The sequence below is a fragment of the Sebastes umbrosus genome, chromosome 21 (genome assembly GCF_015220745.1).
Source record: "Sebastes umbrosus isolate fSebUmb1 chromosome 21, fSebUmb1.pri, whole genome shotgun sequence".
NCBI classification, from domain to species: Eukaryota; Metazoa; Chordata; class Actinopteri; order Perciformes; family Sebastidae; genus Sebastes; species Sebastes umbrosus.
Genome location: NC_051289.1, coordinates 26,699,380 through 26,717,896, shown reverse-complemented (window position 1 = coordinate 26,717,896; position 18,517 = coordinate 26,699,380). Strand labels below are relative to the sequence as shown.

The 18,517-nt window shown below is 43.6% G+C and overlaps 1 protein-coding gene across 1 annotated transcript in view; it reads right to left on the bottom strand.

Annotated features, from left to right (window-relative positions):
• reck (reversion-inducing-cysteine-rich protein with kazal motifs) overlaps nt 1-18,517 on the bottom strand; it is a 74,574-nt gene that overhangs the window by 9,114 nt on the left and 46,943 nt on the right. Inside the window, 9 exon segments of the mRNA XM_037756567.1 lie at nt 119-192; nt 364-574; nt 2,559-2,748; nt 6,165-6,336; nt 7,106-7,228; nt 13,472-13,660; nt 13,768-13,911; nt 17,184-17,320; nt 18,148-18,360. Coding sequence (XP_037612495.1) covers nt 119-192; nt 364-574; nt 2,559-2,748; nt 6,165-6,336; nt 7,106-7,228; nt 13,472-13,660; nt 13,768-13,911; nt 17,184-17,320; nt 18,148-18,360 — 1,453 coding nt within the window.

The following is an 18,517-nucleotide window of genomic DNA, read 5'->3' as shown; positions in this document are numbered from 1 at the left end:
CATCTGATCCCAGCAGCATCACATACTGAACTCTGTTAAACATCAGTCTAACCAAGGTCTGCACATTATTGGTGAACTTGACAGCAGCTTTGACAGGTGAACAGTGACCCGTTTGTACCTTAGAGAAAGTGTTCATCAGCTCTTTGTTCCAGAGGATCTGCAGCATGCTGGCACATATCGGACAACAGGCTCCTGGAAAGAGGTCAGAGGTCATGGATTATTTCTATACAACCTCCACAAACTAATGCTGTATACATGTCATAATGGAAGAGCCATCAAGTGAGGTGAATATTGTGTGACGTTCAATGCAAAAAATACAAAGTCTTTTAGATATTTAGAGTCTTAAAATGGTGATTTCCTCACCAGGTGGGTTGACAGGCTGGCAGCCTGGCGTGGACAGAGGCGGACAGGGAATCACACTGCACGCAGAGTCGGGGGCCACGTCAGACATGGCCCCGACAGCGTGGCAGGAGCCCTCGTAGTCCACGGCCACGCGGTCAAAGAAGGCGTCACACACTGTGTTGTAGGTTTCACCATTATGGCCACAAATGGGCTGAGGCTTCCTGCAGGCATCCTGAGAACACAGCACACAGAGCAAATGTGTAAACTATATACATATATATATGTTTGTCTTCCTTCACATTATGTCTGTCTGCCTGTCTTGGTGATTATTTGGTTGACTCTATGAGCTCTCCTCTGGTGTTACCCTGAGGCCAAACTTTACATTTTTTGATGGAAATCAGAGCTTTCAAATGGAACAGGCTGAGGTGTCATCATGTTGCCTGAGTGTTGAACGTCTGCCACGTGAAAGTAAGCTGTAACCCCGGTCACGGTTCAAAGATACCATTCGCTGATGAAGACCATGACGTGTTACTGAAAGCCCTGAAAAGCTAGTAAATAAATCTTTGAGTTGAGACTATTTTTGTCACACATACTGATCCCAGGTCCATGCTCACTGGTTTCATGTCTGAGCTGTGTCAGGTCTGAGAAAATAACCTTGATGATGTCATAGTGATGTCAAGATTTAAGAAGATTTAAGGAAAAACACAACTGAGTTGCATTATGGGAAATGTAGGATCCAGTGATTTGGGAATTTGAACCATTTGAACCATACTAGAGATTAAACGTCACAATATCGCAGCCTCTGTTGTTCATTTTTTATTTTATTTTATTTGTCCAAGTCCCCCAACTTCATGGAAGTGTAATATTAAGAATACTGTATTTTTATGGTATTATAATTATTATATGGTTGTCAATATGAGATAGGTAGTTGTGTGCACATCCCATCCTATAGGCCAGATGCAGGACAGCAGATTCAATGAGGAGAAAGTATATCGTCCACACACTGGATTTTAAAAGCCAATGTTTCGGCAAGTGCTGTCACGATACCAAAATTCTAAATACCTCGATACCGATACTGAAATGATACCACGGGAAAAATGTAAAACTTGATGAACACACAAAGTTGATGAGAGCAAAGCTGTTAAAATGAGGAAGACACCACAGTAACTGTAGAGAGAGCTGTGTGTAAGAGTCCCTCTCAGCGGACTGCTTCTCCTCTCCACGTTATAGAGACACACGGTACCATGAGACTTTAACACATGCTCTTTGGCGGATTATGTGTTTGCTGAATGACAGGAGATGCTTGGACAGACTCAGAGAAGATGGTGAATGGAATGTTATCGCTACGTTTGATCGGTAATCAGAGCCACGCTGTTGTTTCCTTGTTTCTTTTGAAGGGAGTTGTGCTGATAGAAACACCAGCTCAGAGCGAGACGTTCATCACCTGCTTTAATCTTCTAGTTGACTCCATCCTTCTGGTTGTCACTACACTTTAGTTTTTGACCGCCTGCTCCCGCGGGATGCCAATCCTAATGGCGTCCTCTAAAGCACACACACACGGCCCCCTCGCACATCGACGCCACTCACGGCTCGTTTTAAAACACTGTCAGTCTTGAAGTATCGGTACTAATAAAACAAGGTATCGTACTGCTTTCTAGTATTGGTATACCCTGAAACCACTAGTTTGGGCCGCATCACCAGGCAAACGGCCGACATTACATAGAGCAAGGTGCTGTATATATAGATAGACACCAAACTGGTTACTTCATTAGATGTACAATAATACATAATGGAGAAATAATGAAATAGTAACTAAAAGTCAGTGTGCAGACACTATACTGTAGTTGTCAGGATACATTGGTCTGGACCAAACAGACCAAAAGCTCAACTGGCAAAATGACCATCATCATTCCTCTGCAGAGTCACACTCCAGACGAGAATAAAGCTGCTAATCTGATTTAGAACTTTTCCTTTTAGTGCTCTGTCCTCTGCGTTCTGAAGGTAACAGCTAACTGAGAGGATCACTAGACCTTGATGAAGCACTCTACTGAGTGCTTTTTAGCTTTAACAACACTGAAAGCTGCACTTGATTGCGGTCCAGGCCTGTACTGCACATACACACAGTAACAGCGTCAACGAGGTCAGAGATGAGTGTTCTCAGGTAGAAGACAGCTGTCCCTGAGCTCCGCTGACACCCGCCGTCCTGTGGAACCTACCTGGCAGTGGCCCATGTAGGCCAGGCTCTTCCCAGCCTGTTGCAGCTGGCACAGACTGGGGTGGACCAGACCATCGGTATCACAGGCCGGCTCCACACTGATCTTATCGCAGGCCGCCGGTCGGCCGACACACTCGAACTGCGGGCAGTCTGACGAGTCACTCAGACACACGCGATACTTCGGGACGCACCTGAAAACACACACAATATGCCTTTTTTTTATTCATCTATACTACCCCCTGTCCTCACATGAGAGCAGGTGAGGAGCCCCAGACTACTAATAGTATGTACTGTACACACTACATCCCACCCACAACTCACATTCACACAATGACGGATGGAAACATCACACGCTGGAGGATATTAGGTAAAAAAGCTGTGATAAAAGAGCTTCCCTCCAAACACAAAGAAACCCTGCTCTTATCACCATAGCAACCACCACGTCTCCACATACCTCCACTCATTAGTGTGTGTGTGTGTGTGTGTTCCGCCTTTGAACAGAGAGCCAAGAAAAGCGTTTAAGACCTTGTATGCTGTAGGATAACAGAAGTCATCATGGGGTGTGAGTGAAGGCGATGAATCTGCTGCTTGTGTGTATGTGGGGATAGAAGTCTCCCAGAATACATCACTCACCAATCTCTGACTGAAACATGTAGACATGGAGGATAAACACACTCTAACTAATTCTACTTTCTACGTTTCAAACAGGAAACAACATGGCGGCCTGCTCATAAACTTTCTGTTATTCCGTCTGAGCGATCCACCAACATCTACTTCTGAGAACATTCTGAGAGAGAAATAGGCGATGATGTCACTGCTGAATGTCGTTTAGTTTTAGAACTAGATCTCCTAGTTTCACAGCTTGGTCCAAGTTTAGTGAGCCAGACGAGTCGCGCTGGACGACTTTTCATTTTGAAGAGCAATGACCAATGAGGAAACTCCAACAATCGGCCGACCAATCACATAACTTCATCACTCACTCAGTGACAGATTTTTTGCCCTCTGCGATCCGGCCAAAAATCTGTTTTTCTAAATTTCAGGTAATAATAAAATAAAAATAATAAAACAAACACTGAATGGAACTATAACTGTATTCCTTGACAGGAAAGCTCAGGGTACATAGGGTACCTTTAATAGACAACCAGGAGTGTGACAGATCCTTCTGATGTTCTAGAAGGCTTTTATTGTGAAATATCTGTGCAGGAAGTGTTTCAATGCCAGTAGCTTAACACTGACTGAAAAAACAGCAAACTATAATGTAGTAGATCAGTAAACAGGGATATTTCTAAATAATTATATCTTATATTATGATCAAATATACTTAATAAAAAGGTAACAATTGTTCATATGTACGTTTTAGATTTTGACATCCGTTATTGTTTGAATTTGTATCCTCTTTTCTGATCCTTTATTCTTTTAGCACAGCCGTTAGAGCCTGCTGATGACATCACACTGCTCTCACATACCCACCAAACAGCTGCTAGAAACAACTGCAGCTGAGCTGCGACTCAAAATAAATGGATCAAAAACCCAAATCATGCGGATCAACAACAAAAGCATGAATCCTATAACAGTCGGGGACCAGCCACTGGAAGAGGTCGACAAATTCACATATCTAGGAAGTGTTCTAGCTGTGGGTGGTGGAACAGACGAGGACATCAAATCAAGAATCGGAGAAGCAAGAACAGCATTCAACATACTGAAGAAAATCTGGAAAAAACATTTCACTAAAGACCAAACTCAAAATCTTCAACTCCAACGTTAAAACAGTACAGCTGTATGGATCAGAAACCTGGAAGAGCACCACTAACATCATCAACAAGCTGCAGACATTCACTGATCACTGTCTGAGACACATCCTGGGATCTAGTGGCCAAAGACCATCAGCGACATCAACCTGTGGGAACGCACCCAACAAGAGACAGCAGAAGTACAGCTGAAAAGGAGAAAGTGGAGCTGGATTGGACACACTCTAAGAAGCAAAACGGCAATAACCGAGCAGGCGCTGACATGGAACCCACAAGGCAAACGGGGGAGAGGAAGACCCAGAAACACCTGGAGAAGGAGCACGGAACAAGAGTTGAAAAAGAAGAGACTGACGTGGAAACAGCTGGAGAAGGAGCACGGAACAAGAGTTGAGAAGAAGAGACTGACGTGGAAACACCTGGAGAAGGAGCACGGAACAAGAGTTGAAAAAGAAGAGACTGACGTGGAAACAGCTGGAGAAGGAGCACGGAACAAGAGTTGAAAAAGAAGAGACTGACGTGGAAACACCTAGAGAAGGAGCACGGAACAAGAGTTGAAAAAGAAGAGACTGACGTGGAAACAGCTGGAGAAGGAGCACGGAACAAGAGTTGAGAAGAAGAGACTGACGTGGAAACACCTGGAGAAGGAGCACGGAACAAGAGTTGAAAAAGAAGAGACTGACGTGGAAACAGCTGGAGAAGGAGCACGGAACAAGAGTTGAGAAGAAGAGACTGACGTGGAAACACCTGGAGAAGGAGCACGGAACAAGAGTTGAAAAAGAAGAGACTGACGTGGAAACAGCTGGAGAAGGAGCACGGAATAAGAGTTGAAAAAGAAGAGACTGACGTGGAAACACCTGGAGAAGGAGCACGGAACAAGAGTTGAAAAAGAAGAGACTGACGTGGAAACAGCTGGAGAAGGAGCACGGAACAAGAGTTGAAAAAGAAGAGACTGACGTGGAAACACCTAGAGAAGGAGCACGGAACAAGAGTTGAAAAAGAAGAGACTGACGTGGAAACAGCTGGAGAAGGAGCACGGAACAAGAGTTGAGAAGAAGAGACTGACGTGGAAACAGCTGGAGAAGGAGCACGGAACAAGAGTTGAGAAGAAGAGACTGACGTGGAAACACCTAGAGAAGGAGCACGGAACAAGAGTTGAAAAAGAAGAGACTGACGTGGAAACACCTGGAGAAGGAGCAACGGAACAAGAGTTGAGAAGAAGAGACTGACGTGGAAACAGCTGGAGAAGGAGCACGGAACAAGAGTTGAAAAAGAAGAGACTGACGTGGAAACACCTGGAGAGGAGCACGGAACAAGAGTTGAAAAAGAAGAGACTGACGTGGAAACACCTGGAGAAGGAGCACGGAACAAGAGTTGAAAAGAAGATACTGACGTGGAAAGAGCCGGAGAAGATGGCCCGAGACAGACAAGGGCGGAAACTATTCATCAATGGCCGATGTTCTGCATGAATACAAAGGCCTAATGAATGAATGATGTTAGAGCCTGCCACATTACGTTTCCCTTACATATTCATTTAATCCTTAAAGTTAGGAATACAGGCCTGTCTTTAATATAGGCTTGCTTCAAAGAAAGGCCTCCCTGTAGTTGAGATACATCAGATAGATAAATGCTGAAAATAGATGTTGTCAATGCTTCCCTCTATTTCTATTCCTGTCAGCCTTTAGACCATGGGTCAGGGGTCAAAGCTTGTGGGTGAGGGATGATGATGAGGATTTGTGAATGAAATGCAGTAACAAAGCCTATACTGATAAGGGCCACAGAGAGAGAGATGGAAGGAGAACGAGTAGAAAAGAAAGGGAGGGAGAGAGTTGGTGCTCTGTGTTAGCAGCAGCTGAACCCACCTCTGGTTCCTCTGGCAGGGCTTGCCAGCGCAGGGGTTACTGAGGCGGCACAGGCCGAAGACAAACTGGTGGTCCTTGAAACCCATACAGCGAGCTACACAGGCACTGGGATAGGTCCGCCCGTTAGAGGCACACACTGGGACGAAGCGGTCTGGACAGCTACAGGGAAGGCCTGGAGGAGGACGGGGAGGGAGAGGACAAGTAGTATGACGGAGAAAAGGAAAATTACAACTTGGGTTATATTTGCGTAGGTCTGGCCATTGGTTCTGTTGGTTCTGATAACACTGTACTGACTAAAGTTACGGCTTCCCACAACACCTTGGGTTTGGGGGGTGTTTCATCATCTGACCGCTTGAGTTTTCTTGCTGTGCGGGACCCATTTTTAGCAAAGCTGCCACGTTCCTGGATCTCCTTAATTACTTTGGTGAAATCAATGTTATCATAACTGAAAACCCCATGGACCAGAGCTGCAGAAATACAACCAAACATGTCATAAACCATGACGTAAGTCAGGGTTAAGGTGTCATTAGCCCCATTCTGCACCACATTAGGTATAAAGTTCCAACTAGATTCCAATTTTAATGATCTCTCTGTAGGCTACATGTAGGCTCCAGGCCTCTGTTGGACATTTCTGATTTGTTTAGTGATTCAAATTCAAAGAGCTGCTGTTGATCCAATCCATGGCCGTTCTAACGAGAGAGAAAGCGTGACCCAATCAGAGCTGGTTGCATGGGGACCTCATATTTCTACATAGCTAGCGAAAATGTGTCCAGCATGGATTAGATCAATGCAGCTCTAACGGTTGCTGCACGTCGAAAAAGCGCCTCTGTGCAGAGTTTATTTCATCACCAAACTAAAGATGAACAACTTTGATGAAACACACACACACACACACACACACACACACACACACACACACACACACACACACACAGACGGACCAGTAAAGCGTCTGCGGTCCTCATCGGAGCTGTCGAAGCCGAGACATTCTCTCGTAGAGCAGATGGTGTCGCCAGCGAAGCAGGAACAGGTGTGGCAGTCCACCCTGAAAGACGTCCCGTGACCTGTTGGTGACAACACGCACAGCAAGACAACACAAGAACATGTGAGCATCGTTTGACTGTATGTTCAGGATGTATTGGTGACTATTCTTGTCTCAGAACATCTTTAGTTACTATTTCTGTTGGTGTATATAATACATTTATTTAGTAGCATTTTATTTTGTTTTTCATGCTCATAGTGTACATACTATTCTAGTCATGCCAGAAAAAATGTTGGCAAACCACAGGACATGTTGAATGTTGATGTTTCTGAACCAAAAATATCTAAATATGTTTCACGCTTGCAGAAACGCATAATGCCACATTGTTAACGTTGTGAGATGATTGGTTAGGTTTAGGCAACAAATCTACTCAGTTAAGGTTAGAAGAAACATCATGGTTTGTGTTCAAATAATAACGTAATAACGCAACGTAACAACGTAGCGTAACAACGTAGCGTAACAACGTAACGTGACAATGTAGCATAACAACGTAAGGTAACAATGTAACATAACAACGTAGCGTAACAACGTAGCGTAACAACGTAGCGTAACAACGTAGCGTAACAACGTAGCTTAACAACCATAACAACGTAACATAACAACCACAACAATGTAACATAACAACCACAACAACGTAGCGTAACAACGTAGCGTAACAACGTAGCGTAACAACGTAGGGTAACAACGTAGGGTAACAACGTAGCGTAACATCCATAACAACGTAACAACGTAGCGTAACAACATAATGTAACAACGTAACGTAACAACCATAACAACATAGCGTAACAACGTAGTGTAACAACGTTGCGTAACAACGTTGCATACCAACATAGCGTAACAACGTAGCGTAACATCCATAACAACATAACAACGTAGCGTAACAACGTAGCGTAACAACCATAACCACATAGCGTAACAACGTAACGTAACAACCATTTCAACGCCACAACGTAGCGTAACAACGTAGCGTAACAACGAAGCGTAACAACCATAACAACATAACTACTGTAAGTAAGTAACCACCCTTTTTTACGTAACGTTACATAACAAGCGGAATATCAACGTTTACTTTTGGTTTCACACGGGACACACACTGCGGTCTCCTGTGTGAGTGTTCTGTGTTTGTTTGACCCATCCATCACACATTCCATCCACTCTTAGTGGACTTTCCCACTTCTTATACTCGCTATTATACCACGTCATCGGTTGCTCGTTGTACTGCGTTGCTGGCTCTGATCGAATGCATAAAACTAACCGTAGAGAGCTGATAGGAAATGAAGGGAGAAATTTATGACATGTTCACAGTTATTATTATTAATCTAAATTCAGCACACACCTCCTCCACCAAGCAGCACTTCCTTTGTCGTTTCTACCACCTGCTATGGTGAGTATGATGTGGGAATAACAGGCTACAGAAAGCCTCACAGCACCTTGACACCTCAGTCAACAAGATGACTGAGGATTAGAGACAGACAAAGTATTTCTATCTCTTGGCTCCCTGTCCTCTCTCTCCTGCGATGTGGAATATGAACATGCCGAACTGAGAAGAAGCTCTTCAGGGTTCATGAGTCCTGCTCTGTGATGTGTCTATCCCCGCTGTTAGCCAACGACACATTACACTGCCAGACTTTTGAACGGAGTTTGGCTCTACTTAAAACAACAGCATGTGTCCAATCAAACTGAACATCTGTCTCCAATAAGAGCAGAGCAGCTCACCCCTCCTCCTTAGAAGTGCAGGCGGAAACAAACATGAAAGCACAAAGCCAGAAGAGCAGCACACCTCTGTGAGGGGGGAGGGAGCTGAGCTGGTGACGGCGACAGAGGAGAGAGAAAGAGCATTCAGCCAATGGAGTGGCTAAGTGGAGGTTTACTGCGTAGAACATGTTAGAGACACTGTGGGAGGATTTAGAACGTTTTTGACTTTGGTGCCCCCCAGTGGGCAGTATCAGAAATGACAGCAATGCAGGGAGAAATTATAAGCAGTGTAAAAAAGATGAGTTCCTGGCTGCGGTCGAAAAGTCAAAAAATAATGTCTTTTCCTAACCACTTCTCCTTGACCTCGATGGAAAACGTCATGAGGTCAAGGAAAGATGAGAAGGAGAATTCAGAAGGACTTAGGAAAAGACAAACTTGGTGTTCAGAGAATCCGACTGCTCTTTCACTAGACTGTCATTATGATGCGACGGCAGCGGATGTTAGTGACGTGGTTCTGCCGTGGTGAAACTACAATGTTCTGAAGATGGACTACAAAAGACGCTGCTTCCTCCCGTGCGTTCTTAAATAGGTCTTTCAGTGACAGACTGCTTCACCATCGGTGTGTTAAAGAGAGATACCACAGGTCCTCCTGCTGCTGGAACACTTTACATCAACAGATAATAAAGGTCATCTGACCTAACGAGGACAACCAGTGAAAATATCACTTCATTACCAATAAACAGGAATATATGATAAATATTGAGTTCATTGTTGGAGTTTTGGAGAAGGTGTAGGATCATATACTTCTTCCAACTTCTTTTAGGACGTGTAATATTTATTTATGTTAATTATTTGTTAATTGATTGTTTACTGTTCATTTTATGTGTTATTTATTTATTTGTTTGTTACATGTTCAAAATAAATAATTAATTAAAAATAAAGTGAAATGAAATGGTTGTCACTGTCCACTCATATTAAACATGAATCACAATTAGTGTACGACTGTATGAAAATAATATGCAAGATCAGCATATCGTTTGTTATTATGAACGGCGGAATGGTGCGTCGCTTTAAATGCTGCGGCCGCAAGGAATTGTGGGATGTTATTCTCTCCTATCCTTTGGTAAATGATGCTCCAGTGTATCCTATGCTAAAGGAGATAATAAAGGAAGCATTGAAGCTCCTTTCCTCAACATTTAGAGGATTCATGATTCTCATCATGGCTGCTACTGAGATTTCTGGGTCCTTTCACTCCGTTAGGAACCTTCCTAAGAGAAAAAGGACTATTCCACTACAGCCCAGGTGTGTGAGCCAGAAACTGGTCCAAGAGTTTCCCTGCAGCGTACACTCCATAAGTCTGCAATGCTCCCTCTTCAGGGAATAAGCCACACATCTCTAATGCTGTAATGTCATAAAAACAGTTGATAGGAGAAGTCAGAAGTCATCAAAAAGCTGACATGTCTGATGAAAGCACAGCTGGTATTCTATTGACAGAGGGATACTTTACTACTTTACTCAGCCCAGGTAGTATGAGAAGTTACAAAGTTCTGTCTCATTCTTCACACAGCACTGGGAGCTGTCAGTGCACTATTCCCTTAAAGTCTGCACTGTCAGGATGGTGTGCTGTTGGTCAACAGTGTGAATGTGCATGTATGTAAAAGATCCATGCAGGTGCAGTTTGTACAATTAATGTTGCCCATCTTATATTTCATAACTATGAACATTGTCCTTGAAGAAAGCCCGATCGAGCTTGCCTGATCCGAGCCATCCCTACAGATACAACCTGCCACGATGCAGAACAAACCGGTTCAAAGAGTCATTTAATTAATGAAGACAACCTTGAACCTTAATAATGGATCTATGAAGCAGAAGGGGAAACCACGCTCGAAGATGGCGCCCGATCATTGCTGTGAAAGTTGCTCACTGCACACAGCAGAGCCCAGCGCTGTTCCTCCAGTATGCTTTTACATTACTACAGTCTGTAACAGATGGCTCAGCAGGGGAAGCCTTTCAGTGTAGTGTGGGAGGACTTTAGTAAACAGTCTGGGAGTCATTGTGTCCTCAGCAGCAGACAGATCAAACCATCTCATCACATGCTGTTTACTGGAGAGTTTGAGTCTAATACATAGAATAATGGAATAATAACTAGCCTTGTGGTTGCGTGCCTCCGCCAGCCGGTCAAGCTGCAGTTTATATTCATGTCTGTCCAAAATGTCATCACTTTATGCTGTTAGACATCTGTGTGAAATTATCATTATTAGTATTATTATAATAACAATTCTTGAGTTTTGTCCGAAAACGTGTTTTGTGAGGTCACAGTGACCTTGACCTTTGACCTTTGACCACCAAAAATCTAATCAGTTTTAGAGAAATTCCTTCCAGGTGTTCCTGAGATGTCGTGTTCACGAGAACGGGACGTACGTACGTACAAAACTCACAAACTCCTGTCAAACCGCCAGCGAGCTGCTCAGAGACCGCTCTGCTCTGATTGGTTGTTCTGGTTCGGGCGCAGTACGGAGGCAGAGGACCCTCATATGCAGATTTCTTCACACTTCATATGGTTAAGTTAGTTTTATCAGTTGACTCCATAGCTCCACTCAGAGGCTAGTGTGTGTAAATATTAGAAACAACTCATCATCTCTCTCTTAGTACGGCGTGTTTGTGTATTAAAACTTGTTTAATAACTAGGCAACGTTGAAACTGGTGTAAGCGACTGCAGGAGCTGAATGCTGTATTCATGTATAGTCAATTATATGACTCGGATCTATTAGAAATTCAAAAGCAGACATGTGGCTTGTACTTAATGTGACCAAAAGACAGGGTACTGGTGAAGGAAACAGGAATCTTCTGATCTTTGATTAGACTACGTGGCATGAAGAGAGACTTGTGGAAAATAAATTCCAGCTTATTGTATGCTAAAACTGGTGGTATGAAATAAAAAAAAAATTAAAAAAATTCTGTGATAAACACTTTTTTATCCAAGCACCCGACAAGAAAATAATGGTGACAGAAAATGAGGAAAAGATGGAGGACAAACAGTAACTCAGAGTGGTAACTACCTAGTAGCCTAGAAACAGCTTGGAAACAATAGAATCTAGTGTTAATGGAAAGTACCCAGAACATCAAATATAATGGTGGCCAAGAAATGTAAAAGAAACTCGGGTGGAGGAGCCCAGGTGTAAACCCACAGAGGGGGGACTTCAGGTTCCTGCTGAGGATGCTTCAGGTGCCTGCTCTCCAGACCGGCTCCTCTTTTTATCTGTGCTCTGTATTCACAGTTAAAAATCCACATTGAAGTCTGAAGTCTGTCTTCTTTGAGAAGTGTGCTTTAACCTCTTTTACCCGACGGACCCGGTACGGGGTTCTGATGAGCTGTGTGTTAAAACACTGCCTTTAAAAACTCCATCAAATGCTGTGGTGGTCTTTGTTCTGAATAGATTCTAACAGACGAGGCCTTAACGCGACTAAAACAACACTCCAAGTGGATTTAGTCCAAACAATGTTTGTTGAGCAATGATTTCAATATTTTAGTTACAAAATCAATGCATGAGAAATTGTATTTTTAATGTACATAATTGACTTTGGATTCTTTTTTGTTTTCTTATTTACATTGGTATTGATCTTATTTGTTATTATCTACTTGATCATATTTCATTATTATAATAAAACTACTCCATTTGGAGTCAAAATTATACAATTTAGTAGTTTTTTATTGAAGTTATACTGTGCACAACGGTAGAATGTGATGATGCACAATGGTAGAATGTGATGATGCACAACGGTAGAATGTGATGATGCACAACGGTAGAATGTGATGATGCACAATGGTAGAATGTGATGATGCACAATGGTAGAATGTGATGATGCACAATGGTAGAATGTGATGATGCACAGGGTCAATGTCATGGCCAAAGGCTCCATTGTGTGCTCATGTAGTGGATATCAGGAGTATTTTAGAGCCAGATTCCCTTTCAAGAGGTAGAACACCCATTTGGCGCATTTTGGGTATCCAAGTGGCCAAACGGAGAGTCATCCTGGTCCTATCCTGACTAAAACCTTTGTAGAATCTATGTGCTTTGTGTTATTTATATCTGCTTTGGCACAGTTGTAGTCGAGGAGTTGCTGAATGAATTCAGTGGCGTCTCTTGGCGTATCGTTGCTATAATGGTGTTATCCACTGTCTAATCTAGAAAGCATTTTAGGCCAGGATACAAAATGTATATTTTTCCTTTGGTTCATCACAGTTTCCTCAGGCATAGTAACAGTCACAATGTTCCTGACACTGGGGATGAATCCTCTGAGGTCTTACCTATCCATAGAGACCAAGATTATTCATATAGACCTGCTAGTTGTGGAGCTATTCTTGATTTATTTTGGTTTGTCTGTCTAGGCGAACCACACCATCCAGCACCCTGTAGAGCTGAAGAGGTTAATTCAAAATGATTCGAAGTCCAGTAGAGAATCTGAACCCAACTGGCCAGGTGAAGAGTTTCTCCGACAGACTTTTGTTGTCTTTTAGGGACCTGTGGAAACTGTTTGGACATGCAGACGGACATGAGGGAGCTCTTACTTTTCCTCTGGCCTCCTACGACGCAGGGCTTGTTGATGTCCACACAGGGCATCTCCTGACAGTTCTCCAGACGCCCACTGACACCACAGCTGCACACCTCGTGGCACCCGGTAGGACCGTTTCGAGTTGGCACCAGGATACGAGAGTCCTGCTGCACCAGGAACTCTGAGGCCTCACCCAGTTTACAGCCTGAAGACACACACACACACACACACACACACACACACACAGTCAGATGGACGCCACGCTGCAGACACACAGTGAAGCTGCTGAACGGTAGCAGGAGCTGCTCGTACCTGGCACACAGACGTACGGCTGACAGTTGAGCTCATCGAGGCAGCCCTTCCTGTTGACCTGGCATAAGTGGTTGCTAGGGCAGGGGTTGGGGTTGCACGGATGGATGACCTCCTCCATGATGCCGTTGCCAAGGGGACTGGCGACTGTGTAAAGGGGTAGGGGTAGAGGGTGGATATGAAGATGTAAAACAAGATTCAATATGAGTGTCAGATGAGATATGAGAGTATTTTTTGTTTATCAAAACAAAGAGCCCAATCAGAGGGAAAAAGCCCCAATGTAACAGCCTCTGGACTTGAGCCTCTGGACTTGAACCTCTGGACTTGAGACTTGACCCAGAGATGAACAAGTCTCCAGTCATGCTAGCAGCTCTGTGAGGCTGAGCTAAATGCTAATGTCAGCATGCTAACATGCTCACAACGACAACGCTAATACGCCAATGCTAACATTAGCCAAGTAGCAGTAAACACAACGTACGGCTGAGGCTGATGGGAATGTCATTAGGTGTGTGGGTGTTTGGTCATAAACCAAAGTGTTGGACACATTTAAATGTTGACCTGATGATGGTGCTAGAGGGAAAGGCATCACCAGAGTTATTAGAATTCATCCTGAGGGGGACATGAATGTTTGTACCAAATTCCATTACAATCCATCCAATAGTTGTCAACCTCACGGTGGGTCCAAAGCCATTAGGACCACTTTCATACCAATGACCAGGGTTGGACCAGGGTTGGACCAGGGTTGGACCAGGGTTGGACCAAGGTTGGACCAGGGTTGGACCAGGGTTAACCTACCCTAAACCAAGGCAGTCAACCCGGGTTGAACCCTGGTCAGGACAATTCAGATACAACCTGGGTCAGACCCGAGAGCAATGCATACCAATTAGCTCAGGTGTTAGAAATGGGCGGGGGGGAGGTGGGGGGTTACAGAGAGAGGAGATGATAGTGGCATCATCAATGTGAGCAAAAACATAAAATGTCACAGATTGATGCATGTTTTTGGGATACAGTGTAAATGGAGTGCATCGAGCATGTTTAGCTTTATAACATGTTGAACTATGTTGTATGTATGGAGCTGTAATATTTGCAAACACATACAGACAACATACAGATTACAGTGTCTATTCATCAACATGAACCTGTTTTCCTCTGTCTATCTCCAGTACCCATTTATCATATAACAGACTACATTGTGTTATCTAATATGATAATATAGGCTACATTTACTAAAGGATTAGACACTTCTGAAGACTGAGATGTAGATTTCACTCACTCCACCATCCCAGCAAAGATATACTTCTACTTTATAACAGAAAGAACAGGCGACAGATGGATCTTTTAGCAGGTGTATTTTGAAAGATAAAAAGTTTAAAAAGGTAACGTTACAAATAGAAGATGTGTAAACACGCTTTATAAACAGATGTGCGTACAGCTGGCGGTACCGTGAGGTGGTCGGCTTATTATTAACGTGGTGTGTTTCCGTGTAACGTAACGGCGGATGTCTCTCTCATTCGGTGTGTGAAATCATTCCTGCTGCCGTCCCACAGTTTGTTTATGAGCCACGGCGACCTGTGACCTGAGACAGTTACGTCACGGACCGTGCGCCCTCATTTGCAACCGAATAGGTTTGTCCCGCACCGTTTGTTAGCGACCCTGGTCCGTGCAATTCACATCGAAATCGACCCTGGTCCGACCCACCTCTTGACCTGGATCGCAAAGGTGAGTCAATCATCGCGGGTCAACCCCTCATATACACAACCAACCCTGGTTCAACCCTGGTTGAGTCCTCGGTGTGAAAGGGGTATAGGATTTATCCTCTGGGGGATCTCTGTGAAGCATTTTATCACAATCTATCCAGCAGCTGTTGAAATATTTCAGTCTGAACCAAAGTGGGAGACCAACAGGCCGACAATGTCCCTTGAGGCCACTATAAAGGCTAAAAATCCTGTTTTAATTTCCCTGATATATTTCAAAACAATGTGAGCAGAAGAGAAAGGTACGTCTACAGACCAGCTGACCAACACTTTGCTGTGGTTAACTCAAAAACATCTTGTTGAGAGATGACAAATTATGTGAGTTCATTTGAAAGTAAATACAGATGTGTTCATTATTTCTCTCAGTGTACTACTCAGTGCTAACTGTTACTCTAAAGCAGGGGTCTCCAACCTTTTCCCCTGAGAGCTAATTGGACTAAATGAAAGTGGCTGAAAGCTCCTCAAAGCACCAAGTTGTACATCGCCAATAACAGACATCATTTCTGTCTTACTTTCATGGTCCTTTAATAACGTTTCAGCCACCGCAGTCATCGTCTCTATTACAGATCTTCCATAGGCGAAGGGCTTCTTGTGTTTTGTTAGGATATGCGCTACTAAACGAAGGCTCTTTGCTTCATCGGCCTTCTTCGTCAGATTAGTAAACGGAGACTGTCGTCTTCTAAGCGTTGTTTTTGGTTCCTTTACCTTCTCTGTTCGTAGACTGCTACCAGACGGAAAGTCCCGTGAGAAGTTGCTGTTGACTTGGCGCTCGATGTTACATCTTTTACTGACTGACACGCTCACGCCGCACATGTGAGTCTAGTAGAGAGGCTAGTGTGCTCACATTGCTGTATGTTATGGCGTTACAAACCTGACAGCAGCTTCACTAGTTTAATTGACAGCCGACAGGCATATACTCATTTGGTCTCAGAAGGGAGCAGGGTGTCTGTGATTTGATTGGGTAGTCATTTAAACAGTTTTACAAAGTGACTTTTTGTTATCAAATTTCAAATTCACAGTTTTCAATTTGTTTTAGTGAGCCACTCAGAACCGGGTACCGATAGATCACGAGTTCCTCGTTGGAGACCCCTGCTCTAAATGATTCCCTTCCATCTTTGCTTTTTAGCCTCTCTTAGCTCGTTGTTTTAGTTTTACGGCACATTTACTGAATAGTTTTCTCTCATCCACCTTGTTTCCAGCAGCAGCAGCTGTTTCCACTGTACACTAGCTGTGCAGCACCAAACAGCAGACACAGTTAGCCAAAAGGCCGGTGACTATTGGTTTTAAACTGGTCAGGTGAACAGAAACACAACTCCGATGGGATGCTAACGTTGCTCTGTGTCTGCTGAATGTATAAATAAGTAGGTCAAATGTTGTCCAAATCTCTTGATGACATATCTTGTCTATCTCTTGATAGACATGATCTCATCTCCATGAGATGAGATCATGTCTGTGCTCTTCTGCCTCCTGGTGGACACAAATCCATTTATTTGCAGATTTGGTTTGCATGAGCTTTTGAAGAACTGAAGGCAGTATGGTTATAAAATCTAACATGGGATTTGATTTTGTAAAAGGGCTCTTTCCAGTTACAGCACGATATTGTTGTTGGTATTTCCACCTCTAGCTGAGCTCCCCTACATGTAGATAGAATGAGTGCTGACTCACTGAGGTATGTGCGGAGGGGGATGCAGCGTTCAGGGTCATCGATGGGCGACAGCAGCTCACAGATCCCCTCTGGAGTTTGTCCTTCATGGAAACGCTTCCTGTCCCCACACTGAGTCAGGATGTCCACACAATCTGACCTGAGGACAGATAAGAGATAACTAAAAACAAAAGCCAGTGGAACACTGCTTGAAACAAATTAATAAGAAAGACAGGGCTGGGAAGGTTACTTTAAAAATGTAATCTGATACCATTACTAATTACTAGGGCTGTCAATCAATTACAATATTTAATCACGATTAATCGCATGATTGTCCATAGTTAATCACAATTAATCACACATTTTTTTTTATCTGTTCAAAATGAACCTTAAAGGGAGATTTGTCAAGTATATAATCCTCTTATCAACATGGGAGTGGACGAATCTGCTGCTTTATGTAAATGTATGTATATATTTACTATTAGAAATCAATTAACAACACAAAACAATGACAGATATTGTCCAGAAACCCTCACAGGTACTGCATTTAGCATAAAACAATATGCTCCAATCATAACATGGCAAACTGCAGCCCAACAGGCAACAACAGCTGTCAGTCTGTCAGTGTGCTGACTTGACTATGACTTGCCCCAAACTGCATGTGATTATCATAAAGTGGGCATGTCTGTAAAGGGGAGACTCGTGGGTACCCATAGAACCCATTTACATTCACATATCTGGAGGTCAGAGGTCAAGGGACCCCTTAGAAAATGGACATGCCAGTTTTTCCTCACTAAAATGTAGCGCAGGTTTGGAGCGTTATTTAACCTGCAGGTGAGACTAAGAGTATTAATGACGGCTTCATTCCAGCAATGTTTGGAATGCAAAATGTTACAATGTCATGTTATTACTGACCCCAAAATATGTGTCAGTATTGGTTCCACTCCCACTACTGGGTATTCACTTGTCACTTGGTAGTGGACATACTTGCATATGACGCTCCCTCTGGACTTGCTGTGGCAGGGTTTGATCTGCAGCGAGCAGGCCACGGCCTTCCACATGTCCGGCAGACACTTCCTGATGTCCAGCACGGGGATGTTCATGAACGGCATCTTGATCGTCCCGTTGGACCACAGCTTGATGTCGCTCATGGCGCCCTGGTCTGACTGGACGTTACAGCTGCGGAACAGCTCCGTTGGCCTGAGGACGGAGACACACACACACACACACAGAGGTGATTTTACAAGACCTCAAAGAGAAATAACACTTCACAAAAAGTCAAAAATATATCAGGCTAGTTAACAACGCAAGTTGGGGATTGTAATTTAGTGTGCTCAGAGGGAGTCCCTCTGGATAA